General features: G+C 44.0%; 1 protein-coding gene across 3 annotated transcripts in view; it reads right to left on the minus strand.

Moving 5' to 3' along the window:
* The window catches only part of nln (neurolysin (metallopeptidase M3 family)), a 59,020-nt gene that overhangs the window by 30,137 nt on the left and 8,150 nt on the right, over positions 1-20,733 (minus strand). For 2 of the 3 annotated variants that reach the window (XM_080743204.1, XM_080743206.1), the window contains 10 exons: positions 20,181-20,329; positions 16,297-16,401; positions 16,105-16,207; positions 14,451-14,611; positions 11,603-11,738; positions 9,624-9,766; positions 8,116-8,339; positions 7,164-7,365; positions 5,528-5,714; positions 417-545 (listed from right to left, as the gene is read on the minus strand). In XM_080743204.1, coding sequence (XP_080599330.1) covers positions 417-545; positions 5,528-5,714; positions 7,164-7,365; positions 8,116-8,339; positions 9,624-9,766; positions 11,603-11,738; positions 14,451-14,611; positions 16,105-16,207; positions 16,297-16,401; positions 20,181-20,329 — 1,539 coding nt within the window. Of the gene's footprint in view, positions 1-416; positions 546-5,527; positions 5,715-7,163; positions 7,366-8,115; positions 8,340-9,623; positions 9,767-10,744; positions 10,768-11,602; positions 11,739-14,450; positions 14,612-16,104; positions 16,208-16,296; positions 16,402-20,180; positions 20,330-20,733 lie in introns of all 3 variants that reach the window. The other variant, XM_080743205.1, reaches the window with a different exon arrangement.

The following is a 20,733-nucleotide window of genomic DNA, read 5'->3' on the forward strand; positions in this document are numbered from 1 at the left end:
CGGGGTTTCTACACAGAGAGGGACATTCTTTCAGCATAAGATGCTGCATTCAAGTTCAGGAGAGTTTGGACCAGGCTATTGTCTTGGATGCTGCCTTCAGGTATGGCATGGAACACCATGTATGGGCACAAAGATCTACCCTTTGGCTGCTCCTCAAAGGGCCCCTGCTTTTGTACGATCGGTATGTTTTTTTTAGGAGAATAAACTCGACCTATAAAGATTTGGTTTAACATACTGGTCTGGCCTTCAGCGAGCCCACAATGATTTGTATTCTTATTTACCTGGAGTAGCAGGGATTCCCAGGATATTATTCTTATTTACCTGGAGTAGCAGGGATTCCCAGGATATTATTGTTATTTACCTGGAGTAGCAGGGATTCCCAGGATGTCCAGACAGTGTTTGGTATTGTTATTTACCTGGAGTAGCAGGGATTCCCAGGATCTCCAGACAGTGTTTAGAGAACACCTGAGCTGTGTCTGCATGAGAGGAGCTGTGCAGTGATTGGTCCACCTTGCTGAGCACCACCTGACGCAGGTTCATCAGCCCTGTGACAACAACACAGACGGATGGACATAATCTTTATTGTCCCCGAAGGGACGTTTGTCTTCACGAGTCTGTTCAAACAAAGAAACAACACAAAACCATATAAACACAACACAAACATATCAAAGACAGATCCAGGGACGTGCTGGGCCCCTGATTCAGCCTGGGAAAAAGAGTTGGAGAGGCCCTCATTGCGCGCTATAGAGAGAGATCTCTCTCTATAGCGCTGCTGCTACTCAAAGATTTGCCATTTCAGATCATGACAAGTGACAAGCCAGTGGGCCAATTACATGAGTTATATTTCGTCATTGTCGGGTGGAAATCTTGTATGTCCAAAACCGTTTGTTTTGTATTTATCATTTTAAAAATGATTTAAACTAGTGAAAACAGCCGATCTACAAGCACACAACGCCTCGCACCGTGAGGCGTTGTGTGCTTGTAGATCGGCTGTTTTCACTACTTTTGTGCGACGGCCTTGTATGATGAAGCAGGGCTTTGCTTTGCGAAAAAATTAACACATTTGAAACTTGGAGATACAAGGTTTCTGCCCGACAGTGACGATTTACTTTGTTGGCCGCCCAGCCCCCAAAATAGAACGAAGGCTGACATTTTATTTGTATTTTTTTTCCTAATGGCCGGCCTGGACGGGCCGGGAATGAACCGGCCGTTCGGGAGTTGTCCCGCTTTTCCCAATGGCCAGCACGTCCCTGGACAGATCATCAGGTTCCCACTATGCACAGAAAACCATCCTAGCGACGGGGGCGAGTCAGTTTGTTCAGTGCAGTGATGGCTAATTGGACAAAACTCCTGCTAAACCCAACCTTGTGCCACTTCAGGGTTCTGTATCTTCACCCTGATGGCATGAGGTGGAAGTAGAGGATGATCAGTATCATTTATTATTATTGACAGTGCTAAGCGTGTGGTGGTGGCCTTATTGTTCATATCAGACAGTGTGGATGTGAGAGGTCAGGATGATCTTGGAAGCGATACGGGTAATTGCGACCGAAGGTCGCATATACTCTGAAGAACCGTGTCACTTGAGTGTCCTTCCTTCCTTCCTTCCGTATCCTCGTGACCGTCCTTCCGTATCCTCTGTGATGTCAGTGTGATGTCAGCGAGTTGTGACATCACTTCCTGTACAGGGCGGCTACACGAAATGTGGATAACACTATATATGGAGATAGTCCAGTCCATCATGTCATATGGGACTACCGTCATAGAAAGTAGCCATTGTTAGGCCGGAGTCATTGGCTGTCTAAACATGGAGATGTGGATAACGCTATATATGGAGATAGTCTAGTCCAATATGTCATATGGGACTACCGTCATAGACAGTAGCCATTGTTAATCCGGAGTCAATGGCTGACTGTCTGTACAGGAAGTGATGTCACATGACATACTTTTTATGCCCATATATGAGTCCTAACATGGAGATGTGGATAACACTATATATGGAGATAGTCTAGTCCAATATGTCATATGGAACTACCGTCATAGACAGTAGCTATTGTTAGGTCGGAGTCAATGGCTGTCTGTCTGACTGTCTGTACAGGAAGTGATGTCACATGACATACTTTTTATGCCCATATATGAGTCCTTCTGTACCACATCTCCATGTTTAGGCAAACTCCACACAGAAAGGCCCTATCGCCAACCCAACCTAGGGTGTGAGTGATAGGGCCTTTCTGTGTGGAGTTTGCATGTTCTCCCCGTGTCTCCTAGGGTTGATAACCTCACAAAAACATGAACAAACTCCCCCCAGAATGACAACAACTAGAATCGTCAGAGAAACGCTGTGGTTGGCCAGATGGTCAAGAATTGGCGCGACCTCGCCCTTTAGGGCGAGGTCATTTGGACCTATACATGGAGAAATGGAGCAAACCTGTTTGGCCTAAACATGGAGATGTGGTACAGAATGACTCATATATGGGCATAAAAAGTATGTCATGTGAAATCACTTCCTGTACAGACAGTCAGACAGACAGACAGCCATTGACTCCGGCCTAACAATGGCTACTGTCTATGACGGTAGTCTCATATGACATGATGGACTGGACTATCTCCATATATAGTGTTCTCCACATCTCCATGTTTAGGCCCTATCGCTCACACCCTAGGTGGGGTTGGCGATAGGGCCTTTCTGTGTGGAGTTTGCATGTTCTCCCCGTGTCTCCTAGGGTTGATACCCTCACAAAAACATGAACAAACTCCCCCCAGAATGATAACAACTAGAATCGTCAGAGAAACGCTGTGGTTGGCCAGATAGTCAAGAATTGGCGCGACCTCGCCCTTTAGGGCGAGGTCGCATGTCACCCTGAGGTCGCATTCCACCCTCAGGTGTCTTACTAGTACTGTAAAGTTTGTTTCTGTTAGGCATGGACAGTATAGTGAAGAAACATGCTGAGCAATACAACAGAACGGGTTTAATAATGCTTTTGTACAGTAATAACAGAAGAACATTATCGTTGTTATTGGAGCAGTAAGCTCTTATTTCCTTATTTTAACTTTTTGTGTGTGTGTGTGTTATAAATAATATGCCCTACTTGATCATACTACAGCGTCACACAAAGGCATCAAAGATTTGAGCTTGTGGCTCAATAACAGACCTCTGTCTGATAGGTTCAGAGCACCTGGCTGCGCTCAGTGCACTGCTTGGTCTTTATGCTGTATCCAACATGACAGCTGTGTAAAAACACACACACACACACACACACACACACACACACACACACACACACACACACACACACACACACACACACACACACACACACACACACACACACACACACACACACACACACACACACACACACACAATGACATTTGCAGCCAAACCTTGCTCTCAAGATTGTTTTCGAAAACATTCAAAGAAGCGAGAAGGGAGATTGTGACCTCGGCTTTGCCTCTGTGTTTAACACAATGGCCGCCAAGGTTTCTAACATTTCTAACTGTTGCTGCTGCCACCGCTCACTTACGCTTTATTTTGAAGGGCCCCGGAAGCTCCGTGGGTGTGCACGTGAGTGTCCGCTGACGATTGAGGAAGATAATCGCTCACGAAACTAGAATCCAAACCGGGGCCGACCATCGCGGTAAAGTATCCCCGTGAAAACAAGCAGATCTCTGCTTCCCTGGCGTTCTTTGCACCTTATTCAGAGATAAAGCCGTTTTTATGTTTCAGCATAGAATAGAAGTCAATGTAGAATAGACGCTCCATTTTGCTTCTGTGCGTGTCACGTTATGACGTATGCACCAGGGTCGTTTACAGGGCACGCAACAAGCACGCTGCATGCACGTAACAATGTTAACCCTTGACTCGTCTCTGAACGAGTCAACTGAATTTTGGCACAGCTACCTCCATTGGCCTTACCACGTTCCTGAACGAGTTTGGCGACGTGGGTGTTAATCATGCTGTCACACTGGCTGTTGACTATGAGAACCACTGGACTTACAGACAGGAATTTCAGCGAGGCCTGTCTATTTCTTGTCGTGTCTTTTTTTGAGTCCCTATTTTTTGGGCAATGGGCTGAGCAGCATGGATCAGATTGTAAATACCATCATTTATTTATTTCACTGCAGATAGTCTACACATTACATTTAAACTCATCCTTAACCCGTAAATTAAATGAATTCTTTCGATGGCTATTTGATGGCCTTCCTGCCTTGGCATTTAGCCGTTAACACAAAAGGCTAAGTAGCCTTGCCCCTAAAATGATGACATTCCAATGTGCTTACAGCACATTTCAACATTGAGCAAATCATTTCACGTGTCATAGTCATACAGTAGTAACACATGGTGTCATACCTGTGTTGGCCACTCTGGAGGCTATCAGCTTGCTCAGCAGGTGGTCAGGGAGGGGACTGAACAGTGTTGGTAACATAGTACTGACCGGTCTTGGTGACATACTGTTGGTAACAGTATTGACCAGGGACGTGCAGAGAATGTTAGAGAGGCAGGGGGATGACATTTCTAAAAGGGCCTTTTGGTGAAAATATTGAAAATAGCAGACCTCCAAGCTCACAATGTGTCGCACTGCGACGCGTTGTGAGCTTGGAGGTCGGCTATTTTTGGTGCTTGATACCACACTGAACTAAGCATAATCAAGTCAATACTGGAGATGTGGCGTAACGGCATGGATTTCTACACAGAGAGGGCAACATAAGATGCTGCGTTCAAGTTCAGGAGAGTTTGGACAAGGCAATTCTATTGAATGCTGCCTTCAGGCACGGAAAGAGGGCATTTGCATTTCTTTCACCATAGTAGAAACTGCATTAATGGTCTGAAAAGGGCACTTTTTACAGACGGATATGTGTGCACGTGCCTGGTACTGACCAGTGTTGGCAGTAACAGTATTGACCGGTGTTGGTAACATATATAAACTTTATTACAGGCTCAGGGCCCACAGGGTAAAGACAACACATTACAAAGATAATAAAATAAAATAAAAGAGTACATTCACCAAGCCCACACCGGAGCTACAAGAGGCACTCATACTGTTTCAATGTTCACCGAGCCCCACCGGAGCTAAAGAGGCACTCATGCCAGTGTCCTCTAATGGAGGACGTGTACCTGACAGAGCTACGGCCAGGGTCTGTCATCTGTCCAATTAATCCATTCAATGAGCGATCCAGCCTGCAAATGAACTTGTAAGTCAGGTTCCTCAACAGAGCCATGAAAGTGGTAAGACCCAACGTAACAAAGAGCTCACTGGCTCTTGTGCTCCTGGGTTTCTTCAACAGTATACGAAGGCAGTCATTGTAGGCTACTTGCAGCTTCCGTAAGCTCTCTCTCTTATACTTCACCCACAGAGGGGCTGTATATAGAGGGGTGCAGTAAGCTCTAAACAGGTTTACTTTAACATCAGTAGTACAATGGTGAAATTTACGAACCAACATGTTTGCTTGTACATAAAGCATTCTCCTCTGTCTTGACATATCCTCATCATCCTCTAGGGTGTCTGTAGTAACTATATTAGTGTCATACCTGTGTTTGCCACTCTGGAGGCGATCAGCTTGTTCAGCAGGTGGTCAGGGATGGGGCTGCCGTCCTTGTAGTGACCAGACATCCTCCTCAGAGGCTCCTCCTCCCACACCCAGTTCTCCAGCATCTGAGACGGAACCTCCACGAAGTCCGTCTCCACCAGCGTCCCGCTGAACTCAGAGAAGGTCGCCTTAAAAATATAAAAACACACACAACCCAAAGAAAATTTGATTTGATACGATGCGTTATGTGAGTTCAAAACAGGGTTGTTATAGTTAAATAAAACTAACAAAATAAGTACATTTAATATTGGCGTTTTCGGGCCAGGTAGGGCGTAAAATGTATGCTACTTAGTAAGGCCAGACAGGGCCTCGGGCCGGCCCAGTTAGGGCCCGGTTTGGGCCCAGTTAGGGCCAGGCCTTAATTTTCGGCCCGTTGAGAACACTGAGCTGGTCCAGTCATCATTGTGATGTCAGAACAGGTCAGTGCAAATTTGCACCATTTTTTTAAAGATTTGTTTTGGGGCTTTTATGCCTTTATTAATGATAGGACTGTAGACTGACAGGAAATGGGGAGAGAGATGGGAAGTGACACACGGCAAATGTTATCCGGATTGGGAATCAAACTGGCGACGTCGTCAGGCATCTTAGCCTATGTGGTATGTGCCTCCCCAGTTGAAGTTGTTTGGGTGAACCGTCTTATTATCTATTATTAATTCCTGGCTATGTCTCACATACTCCCCCCTGGAGACTCTGGGGTTATCTGTATTACTATTACTAATATTATTATACCAAAAGAAAGGGAATGATTATACCAATTTAAACCAATTTAAACCCATCATTTTATGCTTTAACTATTACTAAATAAGTCTTTGAATTCTTTTGACCAGATTCTAAATGGTAAATGGTGCATTTATATAGCGCTTTTAATCCAAAGCGCTTTAAAGAGATTGTGCATTACATTCAAGCACACATTCATACACCGGTGGCAGAGGAAACCATGCAAGGCACCAACCTGCTCACCAGGAGCAACTAGGGGTTCAGAGTCTTGCTCAAGGACCCTTCGACATTAACTCAGGGGGAGCCCGGATTCGTACTGGGAACCCTTCAGGAACCCTTCGTGCTCTAATAACGGTTTCTCTACCCCTGAGCTATGCCGCCCTATAAATGTCTCCTGAAATGTTTCTATCTCAGTGGTGCTCAAACCTTTTCATGTGAAGGACCCCCAAAATGATATGTATTTGGCCACGGACCCCCATCTCAAAATATTTAGTTCCAGGGACCCCCCACAGAAGCAAAATTTTAGTTACAAATGTTCGCTTAAAAAATACACATATTCAAAGATTTTAACACATTTTCACGACTTTTCAAATAGCAGATTAGCAGATCTACAAGCTTGTATATCTGCTATTGTTCAATAGCTAAAGTATAAAATAATCAAGGCCCCTCCAACTTGGGCCCTAGTAACTCAGTCCCACCCCCCCGTTGTGATGCCCCTGATGACTACAACAAACTACTACATGACGTAAAGTTATTTCCGCTACCGACCGGATCAGAAACCCGAAAATGACACTGCTCCCAGGCTACTTCTTCTCCCCAGACTCTCTGTCTCACCTTGGAGCAGATCTCTAGACCCTCACCTTGGAGCAGATCTCGTGCATGACGTGTCCAAACTCGTGGAAGTAGGTCTCCACCTCGTGGTGCTGCAGCAGGGAGGGCCAGCCCTTGCTGGGCTTGGTGAAGTTGGCCACCATGGCCGCCACACAGAGACTACGTTTCCCAGAAGCCCCCACGCAGCCCGGCTGGAGGCCGAAGCACGCCGCGTGGCCGTACTTCCCTTCTCTGACAAATGGAACGATACAAAAATGGTCACAAATGTCACACAAGCACAAAAAAAAAGAAAAAAAAAGAAACATGTACATGCAAATGCTCTCTAACAGCCTTTAAAGTCTTCCTTGATAATGTTTCATATTACCTTCTCAAATAGCATATTGTTGCTGTCGGATTTTAACGTAACAGCTTGTATTTAAAATAGCCAACATATAGGGATGCACCGATATGGAAATTCTTGGCAGATACCGACACCGATGTTCAAAATAACAATTTAGCCGATAGCTGATATTTGATTATTTAGTAGTTTGTGTTTATTATTTCCCCTTTTTGGCCATGGAAACACATAAATCATCATTATAAGAAATAACTGTTTAGAATCTACTCTCTTGGTAGGCTGCAAATAACCAAACACCAACATAGCCAGCGCGAAATGTATGCTTATCAACAACAGATAAATATCAGCCACTGCCATCGGTTAATGTCAGCTTTATTTGCTGATACCGATATTGACCGATAACGGCGGATACCGATGTGTGTCCGATATATCGGTGCATCCCTAGATAAAGGTGTTAAAATGATTGTGATGCTTAATTAACATTGTTTTCTGGGGACCCCCTGGAATCCCCCCCGAACCACTTCAAGGACCCCTGGGGTTCCCCGGAACCCACTTTGAGAACCAATGGTACAACAGACTAGCAAGATGTCTGTGTTCTTGTTTTCTTTGTTATGACATTAAACAAACGATAATCCATGGCCCACCTTGGATGCAGGTCCATGTAGAACTGTCCTATCTCCTCTCCCGACGCTGTGTCCACCACAGAGTAGACGCTGACGCTGTCGTGCCACACGGGGGCGTGCTTGAGCTTGGTGAAGGTGAGGCCCAGCAGGTCCTGGTAGATGTTCAGCAGACCGTCCGTCACCAGGTCCAGAGGGAAGTACTCTATGAGCTTATCCTTATCTACGGAGAACTTACACTGTTCTACCTGTAGGGGGAGACAGAGAGACAGAAGTACACTATCAGCTTATCCATATTTACGGCATAGACCGTAAAATAAATATGGACGGTGGGAAGTGATGACGTCACCATTGGTTTCTATCAGTGCGAAAAAATAAGCTTTTTTTGCCCTTGTATGGGTGTCGCCATCATTGTATTAATGGTACCCAAGGAATGCTATTGGCTGCCAAGGTGCAACCGCAGGGATACTTGGGTAAATGTGTTGAGCTTGCCGAAAATAAAGCACACAAAGTAGAAGGAGGGCGGGACCTACGGTCTCTGGGTGTATATGAGAATGATGGAGAATGATCAGCTTTAACATCAATTACCAGTAAGACTCCCTAATCGGGAGATAAGCGACCGCCAGGTCGCAGCGTGGTTTTAGGGCAAATTTGTAGGAGCAGTGTCCAGAAATGTGTTTTGCAAGAATCGGCCTCATGGTGGCGCTAGAAGAGTATTTGTTTATTATCTCATTGAGTGCCTATCCCGAATTAGTTCGGGATATATTATCGCATCCCAGAGTGCCTATCCCGAACTAGTTCGGGATATTAAAAAAAAAAAAAAAAAAAAATTGAATATTTTTTTTTGGACCCCATCAAATCTAGTGAACATGATTTCAATCGCGATTTTGCATGTTCCACCCCCATACAACCCCATCTAACATACAGGGCAGCCATGTTTGTTTACATAACATGTAAAACATAATGGCGATTATCTCAAGAATGCCTGAACGGATTTCCAATCGGATTTTTTTGTTTGAAAGCTGTGAACAAACTGCACAAATCCACTCCAATGCAATCCAGGATTGCATTGGATTTTTTAGAGCTCATTCTTCTCTGTTTTTTTCCCATGCATGAGGTGTGCAAGGTTTAATCATGGCTAAGTTGACGAAAATAAGGCTTCTAAAATGCTTGGTAGCCAATAGCTAACTTCAAGCTAACTTCATCCTCTTCCTGTACATGCACAAAGGAAAGTGTTCAGGCAAGTCATGGCTGCAGGGCTTCTGCATATACCAGCATATCTCTATGGGATTTTCTATGGCCACTGGGCGCCCTCTAGTGGTGACTAGGGTGGCACTAAATGAGTTAAGGTAAGAAAATCAAAAGTAAAAGTTCGGGAAGAATGAATGGGGTCCAATGGAGAACAAATCCGGATTTGTTTCATGTTAAATCCGGACAACTGGACCTACACTGGACTTACACTGTTCTACCTGACAGAGAGAAAGGGGGGGGGGGAGTACTGACAGACATACAGACATTGACAACCTTGTTACCTGGTTCATGTAGTAAGGCAGGTCCCAGGCGTTGATCTGTCCGTCAAAGTGCAGACCTTTCATCAGACTCTCTCTCTTCTTCAGTGACAGGATGTACTTCCTCTCCTTCTCCCCCACCGGCTTCAGCTTCTCATAGAACTCATCTGTTTAATGGTTAATAAAACACCTTCAGCTTCTCATAGAACTCATCTGTTTAATGGTTAATAAAACACTGTTTAATGGTTAATAAAACACCTTCAGCTTCTCATAGAACTCATCAGTTTAATGGTTAATAAAACAACTTCAGCTTCTCATAGAACTCATCTGTTTAACCCTTAAGTGCTGTTCGGGTCATTTTGACCCGTTTTACATTTTCATTTGAAAAAAAAAGGTAGAAGTTAAAAATGTCTCCACCTGAAACTCACTGGCCTTAAAGATTCTTCTGAGATGAACATGTAAAAAAAATATTTTTGCACTACACCCATGCTACACCCCCCTCATATTTTTTGAACCTTAAGTGCTGTTCGGGTCATTTTGACCCGGAAGCACAGAAATACACAGTATTATGCCAAAACACAGACACACAGTCACCCCCACTTCTAACACCCCCCTTCCGAAGCCCCATTCCGAACCCTCCCCCCCTTCCTATAAGCATGAGCAATATTGCCCAGTATTAAATGAAGTAGTTTTTTTTACATGGATTTCAGCTAAATCAGTAAAAACGCCTAGCTCTTTCAGTGTTTAATGTGATATAGCAAAGCAGAAATGCAAACATTTACCAAATATATCATATGAATTGTTTGGTATTGAGTCAAAGTCAATGTATCATGATGATTTGTTAAGTTAAAATTTATATTAGTGTTGTTTTTTTTAAACCAAATATCCACCGGGTCAAAATGACCCGAACAGAACGAAGGTGTAGTGAATCTGAACAGAACTTAAGGGTTAATGGTTAATAAAACACCTTCAGCTTCTCATAGAACTCATCTGTTTAATGGTTAATAAAACAACTTCTCATAGATCTCATCTGTTTAATGGTTAATAAAACACCTTCAGCTTCTTATAGAACTCATCTGTTTAATGGTTAATAAAACACCTTCAGCTTCTCATAGAACTCATCTGTTTAATGGTTAATAAAACACCTTCAACTTCTCATAGAACTCATCTGTTTAATGGTAAATAAAACATTCTCATAGAACTCATCTGTTTAATGGTTAATAAAACAACTTCACATAGAACTCATCTGTTTAATGGTTAATAAAACACCTTCAGTTTCTCATAGAACTCATCTGTTTAATGGTTAATAAAACACCTTCAGCTTCTCATAGAACTCATCTGTTTAATGGAAGAGTCATAAATGTGGGTTAATAAAACGATTACATTGTCTCATAGAATGTATCTGTAAAAATATGAGTTAATAAAAGTACACAAATATTAGTGTCTCTCACAGGATGTATCTAAAACTAAACAATCCCATCTCATTAAAGTTAACTTGGTATTGTGACTTTGTCATACATTGTCAGATACTTGCATCCTTATGTGATCATCACTTTACCCAAATCCAGCTCAAGTGGAGAAAGATTGATTAGAATGACAAAGTCAGACGGGGACACACAGTTTTTTTCATGGTGTGTGTGTGTGTGTGTGTGTGTGTGTGTGTGTGTGTGTGTGTGCGCGCATGCCTGTGTGTGTGCGCGCATGCCTGTGTGTGTGTGTGTGTGTGTGTGTGTGTGTGTGTGTGTGTGTGTGTGTGTGTGTGTGTGTGTGTGTGTGTGTGTGTGTGTGTGTGTGCGCGTGTGTGTGTACGTGCATGCCTGTGCGTGTGTGTGTGTGTGTGTGTGTGCGTGCGTGCGTGCGTGCGTGCGTGCGTGCGTGCGTGCGTGCGTGTGTGCGTGCGTGCGTGCCTGTGTGTGTGTGTGTGTGTGTGTGTGTGTGTGTGTGTGTGCATGCGTGCGTGCCTGTGTGTGTGTGTGTGTGTAGAGTGGAGTGGATGACATTACCTAGAAAGGCCCTGACGTTCTCATCATTCTTGGCCATGTTGATCTGCAGCACATAGTTGGCATGACTGTTGAATCCCAGGAGACTGGAGAGCCTGGCCCGGAGCTCTAGGAGCTGTTCTAGGATCAGTGTGTTTACCTGTACAACACAACAAGAAGAAGCTCTATGAGCTGTTCTAGGATCAGTGTGTTCACCTGTACAACACAACAACATGTTCTATGAGATGTTCTAGGATCAGTGTGTTCACCTGTACAACACAACAACATGTTCTATGAGATGTTCTAGGATCAGTGTGTTCACCTGTACAACACAACAAGAAGCTCTAGGAGCTGTTCTAGGATCAGTGTGTTCACCTGTACAACACAACAAGATGTTCTATGAGCTGTTCTAGGATCAGTGTGTTCACCTGTACAACACAACAAGAAGCTCTAGGAGCTGTTCTAGGATCAGTGTGTTCACCTGTACAACAACACAACAAGATGCTCTATGAGATGTTCTAGGATCAGTGTGTTCACCTGTACAACAACACAACAACATGTTCTATGAGATGTTCTAGGATCAGTGTGTTCACCTGTACAACGCAACAACATGTTCTATGAGATGTTCTAGGATCAGTGTGTTCACCTGTACAACACAACAACATGTTCTATGATCAGTGTGTTCACCTGTACAACACAACAACATGTTCTATGAGATGTTCTAGGATCAGTGTGTTCACCTGTACAACACAACAAGAAGCTCTAGGAGCTGTTCTAGGATCAGTGTGTTCACCTGTACAACACAACAAGATGTTCTATGAGCTGTTCTAGGATCAGTGTGTTCACCTGTACAACACAACAACATGTTCTAGGATCAGTGTGTTTACCTGTACAACACAACAACATGTTCTAGGATCAGTGTGTTTACCTGTACAACACAACAAGAAGCTCTATGAGCTGTTCTAGGGTCCGTGTGTTCACCTGAACGACACAAAAAGATGTTAAAAATCACTTTTCAACTCCTCTGCCGTCCCATGTATGGACATGTTCAGGCCAGGAATTTCAGGGAGGCCATGAAGACCATGGCCGTCGTTGCCCCTCAGTTTGGCCTTGTGCCCCTCAAATCAATGGCATGACCTGAGACCACAGTGGCCTTAATGCCCCAGCTGACTGTACCACTTTCTGCTCTGTCTCTGTCTGGTCAATATGTAGACAGTAGACACCGGTGTCTCGTTCTGGTCATGTAGACACCAGTGTCTTTTGTTGAGATTATGAATTCTTAACTCCCCTGAGTCCCCATCCTTAAACCAATCCAGGAACAGGGCTGAGCATGGATCACATTGTAAATACCATTATTTCACTGCAGATAGTCATCAAATCGTAACCCTTAAATTAAATGAATTATTTAAATGGAAATCTTGTTTTATTTGATGGCCTTTCTGCCCTGGCATTTGTCCTTTGTGCCCTCAACACCAAAGACCTGTGGCATTGCCCCTAAAATGTCAAAATTACAGGCCTGGACATATAAATATTTTCGTAATTATTTTTCAAAATCTCTTCAAAATCAGAGGTCTTCAACGCTGTAGTGTGATCAAGTACGGCATTACAAGGAGGTCCATTGGACTCTCAAACTGTCGGTCAAAAACACCTCCAGTAAGTCGGTGTTTTGCTCAAGTCAGACAGAAAACCATATCGCTCCTAACAGCACTTCAGCTGGATTTGACGATGATATTTTGACGATGATATTTGACAATGCATAAAGTCACCGTAACAACTTTGATGAGGTAGTGTTGGGTTGATTTTAATTTTCATGTCCTGAAATGTTAATGTGCTGCATCGTATTGACAGTATATCTCTCCACATGGTACACATGGAAAATGGTACTAAGCACTTGTTCTTTCACAACTTGATTACTGCCAAATGATATGGTTAAATGCTGCAAAGAAAGATTTAAGCAAACTGAACAAGGCAGCACGGCTTGCTCTCCAGTGTCCATTCAGAACTAACATCATCACCATGCATTTTGATTTACAATGGCTAAAGGTTGAAGACAAAATGACTGCTGCAATAATATGGAAGGTTCTACAATCCAAAACACCACTATTTAGGTAGAGTCAGCTAAAAAACTATTTGGAGTCATATACATATATGCCACTAGACAGGCAACACAAGGCCGGTTTTCACTTCCCAAACCAGACACAAATGATTTGAGGCATACAGTAGAATACAGAGAAATGCAAACTTGGAATACTTTGCCAATGACCAAATTGACAAAGAAATCACTATTCAAAAAGACAATAAAGAAACACCTGGGAAAATATCTGTTGTAGGATGTAGGAACGTTTTTAATGCTTTTTAATTAGTTATATATGTTTATATATTTATTTTGTATGATGGATTAAATGTATGTATGTAATGTATGTTTCAAATGTATGTTTTTAAAAGTATGTACTGCTTTTATATGAGGACCCCAGGAAGACTAGCTGTGCTTTAGGGCACAGCTAATGGGGATCCTAACAAATAAACAAATAAACCCAACATATTTCACATGTACAGTAGGCCTGTAGGAAATGACCCCACCTCACATGGATATTTCCTTAAGACACTGGCATGCACGGGTATACAGTATAGGGCCCGGGTGTGCGTGATTATTATTACACATATGTTTTGATTCTCCACAGCAGTCCAAGACGGGAGGTAGCGTTCATGTTCATGTTTTGGACATTATTAACTGTGTCTGGTTTCTGCAGAGACAGCAGAGATGTCCACATCCGTTATAAAGTTCTTCCTACCTGTAGACAGTTCTTCCTACCTGTAGACAGTTCTTCCTACCTGTAGACAGTTCTTCCTACCTGTAGACAGTTCTTCCTACCTGTAGACAGCGGCTGTGGAAGGCCTTCTCCATCTTCCTCCTGGTCTCTGGGACGTGGCACCTCTTCATCAGAGGGTAGTAGTGAGGATACCCCAGAGTGACCTTATAACAGCCGTCCTCTGTCTTCTCCAGGCCGTTCAGATAGCTGTCCGCTAGACCGCCTGTATGGAAACACAGCAACAATGAAAAGGTTTGAGAACCACTGACATAGCAGTCTTTCAAGAACAGACTAACTGAGCTCCATTTAAGTGAAAATCACCTTTTCTTTGACGATGGCTGGCCAGATTGCTGACATAGAAACCTTAGAAGGATTCAAAAGACACTCATAGAATCGGGTCAAAATTCTAATTTTCACGATTTTTCAAAAATAGCAGATCTACAAGCTCGCAGCTCGGCACTCGGTGTCGCGCTGCGAGCTTGTATATCTGCTATTTTTCAATAGTTAAAGCAGTCAATAATCCTAGGCCTAAATGGGTTTTAATCCAAAGCGATTTACAATAAGCAAGGTACATCACTATAATAAGCATTATAGTAACACTGTTCAGATAGCTGTCTGCAAGACCGCCTGCATAGAAACGAAGCAACAAGGTTCATATAGCTGTCTGCAAGACCGCCTGTATAGAGACAGAGCAACAAGTAAACAACATATTTTAACTGGGGACCCCCCACCCCCACCCTGACCAGCACCAAGAGTTGAGGCATTACATTTCGTATAACACAGATCTATTTCTGCCTCTATATTTGACAATTTGACCAATTAATTTGTCATTCTAGAGGTATTAAAAAGTCCTTAAATTGTCACTTTAGAACCGTGCAGATACCATCTATATATACTCCCCAGAGTTAGTGTGGAAGAGCCCTTGAGCAAGACTCTGAGGACTTCCGGGTATGGCGCTAGAGGGACCGGCTGTGTAGAAGGAGAGCTCCCAGACAAGGCCTATTTTATCCCCTTAAATTACGCATTTTTTTAAGTTTAAACGTGAAAATGGCCGGGGATGAACGAAGTGAACGTGCGAGTAGGAGCAAATCAACTCAACGACTGGAACATTTTGACAAACAAACGACAGGAAAAAAAATGCAACGACAACATGGAGGCTTGGGGGGTAACCCATGCAAAGCCTGCAAGCCAGCATGCTTGCAATACACGCCGACATAAAAGCCATCAGGACCGACGTGAAACAAGAGCTAGACAGCTTCAGAACCTCGATGAAGAATGATATGGCAGGTCTCAGAGATTATGTTAATACTAATTAAAATAAATTAGTCTCCGACCTGAAGGAGACGAGCAAGACTCTGAACCCCTAGTTGCTCCCGGTGAGCAGGTTGGTGCCTTGCATGGTTTCCTCTGCCATCGGTGTATGAATGTGTGTGTGTGAATGGGTGAATGTAATGAATGTGTGTGTGAATGGGTGAATGTAATGAATGTGTGTGTGAATGGGTGAATAATAACAATAATAAAACTTTATTTGTATAGCACCTTTCATGACATGAAATGCAGCTCAAAGCGCTTTACAGAGCAGAAGATGAAGCACAAGTGCTTAACAGAGAAAAAAAACAAAACAATGTAAAGCACCTTAGTTGGATAAAAGCACTGTATATAAATGCACCATTTACCATGTACCATTCCCAGGATAAATTTAATCCATAGACTCACCTAGTTCATACTCAGAGAACACCAGGTAAGTGCTCTCCTCGTTCAGATTCTTGTTAAACTCGATGGCCAGTTCACTGATGCGCTTGGACGTCCGCTCTATGTCCTAGGAACAGACACACAGGAGAATGTTACTTAACCAACAACATGACCTTTAACAAAACAACTCTTGAGTGTGACATAGTGCTACGTTACCTCTTGTACATCCTTCGATAGATGCAGTCCGTTACGCTTTCCTAATGTAATGATTCTGTCCGCAAATCTCCTTTCTTCACGCGTGAGGACGTCCCGGTACTTTTGCTGAAAAGTATGACATTAAATAAAATGTAAAAATGTATGCAATATCATACAATTGCATCTCAATCTATTTGGCACAATTAACAGTTATAAAACAAACAATAATCAATCAATCAATTAATAACATAATCGATCCCTATTTGTGGCCATGTCATTAAATGAAAAGAAGAAAGACATTATTACATTTTACATGACAATAGCAGATCTACAAGTTCACAATGTGTTGCAAAGTAATGCGTTGGGAGCTTGTAGATTGACTTTTTTCAAAGATTTTGTACAGGGATGAGGGAGAGAGACACAGGGTGTGACATGCAGCAAAGGTCGTCGGGAACGGAACTCAAACCCGCGACACACTGGCAGGCAGCTTTAGAGCCTAGACCGCAACACCAGTGATCCGGGCCAAAACAAAAAAAAAGTATACTCTGAGAGATTGAAATGGAACCAAATGGACCCAGTAAGGGTCCATTTGGACACTCTCAAGAGTTATGGGGGTCCTTGCAAATAAAACATTTGCAATCCTAGTGGACTCATAATGGGGAAATCTCGCTCTTTTGAATTTCGACAAAGGGTCGTTCAGTGCGTGCACTCAGCACACCTGGTGCGCAGTGCACTGGATTTCCGAACGATAACGCACCAAGTGCACAGAATAAAAAAAACAACAACATGGCACACCAGCGCGTTGAGTGCGCATTTCCGAACGCACCCCATAATTGTGTGTAAAGTTTTCCACAGACTGGTCCAAGTCTCTGCCACGGATACATTTGTCATATTTTACATATGGATGACCCCTGGGCTACAGCACTAATGTATGGTACATGTGTGTATGCTAATAATTCTCATGTACAGTACAGTACGGTCATAATTCTCTGTCAGACATGATGATTTAGGGTGACAGTGGCCTCAGCCCTCAGGTGTAAACTTACAGCTCTCCCATGCTATCAAGGAGTTTATGAGATCAAATGTCTCTGCCGTGCTAAATGTGAACTCACCCAGTGTCAAATGATATCCGTTCTCACACTGTGTAGGCTTTATATAGCAGCACAGTCTGCATGCAGCACCTACTGTATGTCTATAGCATGCTCGGTCTCGGGTACAAGCGGCCGAAAAGAGTTTTCTCAGAAGGGTGGCTGGTATCTCCCTTAGAGATAGGGTGAGAAGTTCAGTCACCCGAGAGAGACTTGGAGTAGAACCGCTGCTCCTACACTTGGAAAGGAGTCAGCTTAGGTGGTTGGGGCATCTAGTACGGATGCCCCCCGAGCGCCTTCCTAGGAAGGTCCTCGATGCACGTCCCACTGGGAGGAGACCCCGTGGCAGACCAAAGACCAGATGGAAGGATTATATCTCCAAACTGGCCTGGGAACGCCTCGGTATACTCCCTGAGGGAGTGGAGGAAGTTGCTCAGGATAGAGAAATATGAAGGTCTCAGTTGGAACTGTTACCCCCGCGACCCGATTGCGGATAAGCGGTTGAAGATGGATGGATGGATGCTCCAAACCTGTGGTTCTCAAACCTTTTCTAGATTAGGGCCCATTTCAAATTCTATTCACTTCTTTTTTTTTCTCTCTTAGTTTTTATCCCACGATTTTGTAACCCATTTTCACCCAGTGCCAATTGCCTATGTAATCCTGAGCTCTGCTCTCCCTCTGCCGCACCTGGGGAGACAACAGACTGACCTCATGCTTCCTTCAATGCATGGGTAGTCCAAGTTGTTTCTTTTCACCTGACAGGGGGGATTTCCCTGGGATGGACGTAGCACGTGGAAGGAACACATTATTCCAACCAGTTCCTTTCCCCTCCATCAGGCGTCCCGGCTGGCCAGGGGGAGGCATTATTGAGACCAGGATTACTGCATGTTTTTGTGAGGGTATCAACCCTAGGAGACACGGGGAGAACATGCAAACTCCACACAGAAAGGCCCTATCGCCAACCCCACCTAGTGTGTGGGCGCTGATGACGCGGAGGGAGGAACACACCCCAGTGCACACAGCGTCCCCCGGCGGGAATCGAACCCAGGACCTTCTAGCTGTGAGGCGAAGCGCTAACCACTGCGCCACCGTGCCCCCTTAAATTCTATTCACTTCTATTTATCAAAGAGCTGGAGGGACAGGGTGACCCCTGACAATCACACTATAGCAGTGGTTCTCAACCCAACGTGAGAGCGTGGGTGTGAGCTTGGAGGGCCGCTATTTTCGGTGCTTTATACCACACTAAACAAAGCATAATCAAGTCAATACTGGAGAGGTGGCGTAACGGCATGGATTTCTACACAGAGAGGGCAATTCTTTCGACATAAGATGCTGCATTCAAGTTCAGGAGAGTTTGGACAAGGCAATTCTCTTGAATGCTGCCTTCAGGTATGGCATGGAAAGAGGGCGTTTGCATTTCTTTCATCATAGTGAAAACTGCATTCATGGTCTGGAGAGGACACTTTTTACAGACGGGTAAAAGGGCAGAGGCTCATTAAGCCCCCTTTGATGTCTATGTGTGCACGTGCCTGCTATTCAGCTATGCACAGTTAACACGGGAGGCCATGCAGGTCGAAAACGTTGTAACCTTAAATAAGATGTTCTACTTACAGACCATTCTTCTCCATCAGGGGCTTCACAAGGGGGGAAAAGTGGGACTGAGTTACTAGGGCCCAAGGTGGAGGGGCCTTAATTATTTTATACTTTAGCTATTGAAAAATAGCAGATATACAAGCTCACAGTGCGAGTCGTGAAAATGTGTGCAAATCTTTGAATATATGTATTTTTTAAGCGAACATTTGTAACTCAAATTTTTGTTCTGGGGGGTCCCTGGAACTAAATATTTTGGTATGGGGGTCCGTGGCCAAATACATATAATTTTGGGGGTCCTTCACATGAAAAGGTTTGAGAGAAAATCAAGATTTTTCAAAAATAGCAGATCAACAAGCTCACAGCGCGGACCGTTCAATAGCTAAAGCACAACATAACGCGTACTAATGCGTCCCCTGTCTAAATGGGTTAAACCCCCTCCTCCCCCTATGAAGAACATTCATGGGGGGCCCGCAGTGAATCCTTGTACCCAGGGCCCAGAATGTGGTGTGACACCCCTGCTCTCCATCATGTGTACGTTGTTACCATAGACTGTAAAAAGAATATGGACGATGCGAAGCCGTCCATATCGCCATCATTGTTTTAATGGTACCCCAGGAATCACAAGGCATGCTATTGGCTGCCATCCGGCTGCCATCCGCAGGGATACATGGGAGAATGTGTTGTTGAGCCTCCCGAAATACAGCACACGAAGAAGAACACAGCAGGCTAGTATGAGTTTAGTTGGCCACGCCCCCCGCAACTTTATCGTAAATTTTAACATAAATGGGACCGTATTTGCACAAAAGTCATATCATGGTGATTGAAAGGGAGTTTTTCACTAGCGACAGGAACCATAAAGTATTTATGACAACGTTTATTAAGGTTAGAAAATCAAAGGGGAAAACGAATGGGGTCCAATGTAGACAATTCTTTTTGGTACCTCACGGGGGAAAACAGCGCAACTAGCGGAAGTTTTAGTAGTAGTTGGATTCGTTTTAAATTGGCGGAACTATGCCCCTGGTTGTTACCTGTAAGGCTATGACTCTGTGGAAGATGTCCTCTCTCATAATGTGTTACCTGTAAGGCTATGACTCTGTGGAAGATGTCCTCTCTCATAATGTGTTACCTGTAAGGCTATGACTCTGTGGAAGATGTCCTCTCTCATAATGTGTTACCTGTAATGCTATGACTCTGTGGAAGACGTCCTCTCTCATAATGTGTTACCTGTAATGCTATGACTCTGTGGAAGACGTCCTCTCTCATGCTGAGCTCCACGTCCAGCTCTGACAGCTTCTTGTCAGCCTCGGTGCTGGCAGAGCGGACCTCCTTACAGGGAGACACGTACTGGGGGAAGTCCAGGACATGACGCGACGCTGCAGCGGGGTTCAAATACAACTCACTTCGATAAGAGATCAGCAGGAATCTGTGGTTACTCAAACCTTTTCATGTCAAGGACCAGACAAAATGAAATGTATTTGGCTTGTAGTTTGGGTATTTTCAAGAAAAATCTGAAAGATTGGGGGTGCTTGAGATGAGAATGTTTGAGAACCACATGTTTATGTGTTACACAAAAATAAAAATCACACTTGTGTGAACTGAGCGGTGGAGGCTGCGTGTGTGTGTGTGCGCGCGTGCGTGCATGCGTGCATGTGTGTGTGAATGTGAGTGTGCCTGGCCTGAACAACAGCGCCCCTCCCTTAACATGTGTGGTCAGAAAAGGTATTGCAGGCTAAATACCTCAGGCTACGGACGCACCCACCCACATACATACACACAC

Source organism: Nannobrachium achirus (genome assembly GCF_963921795.1).
Source record: "Nannobrachium achirus genome assembly, chromosome: 15".
Taxonomy (NCBI): Eukaryota; Metazoa; Chordata; class Actinopteri; order Myctophiformes; family Myctophidae; genus Nannobrachium; species Nannobrachium achirus.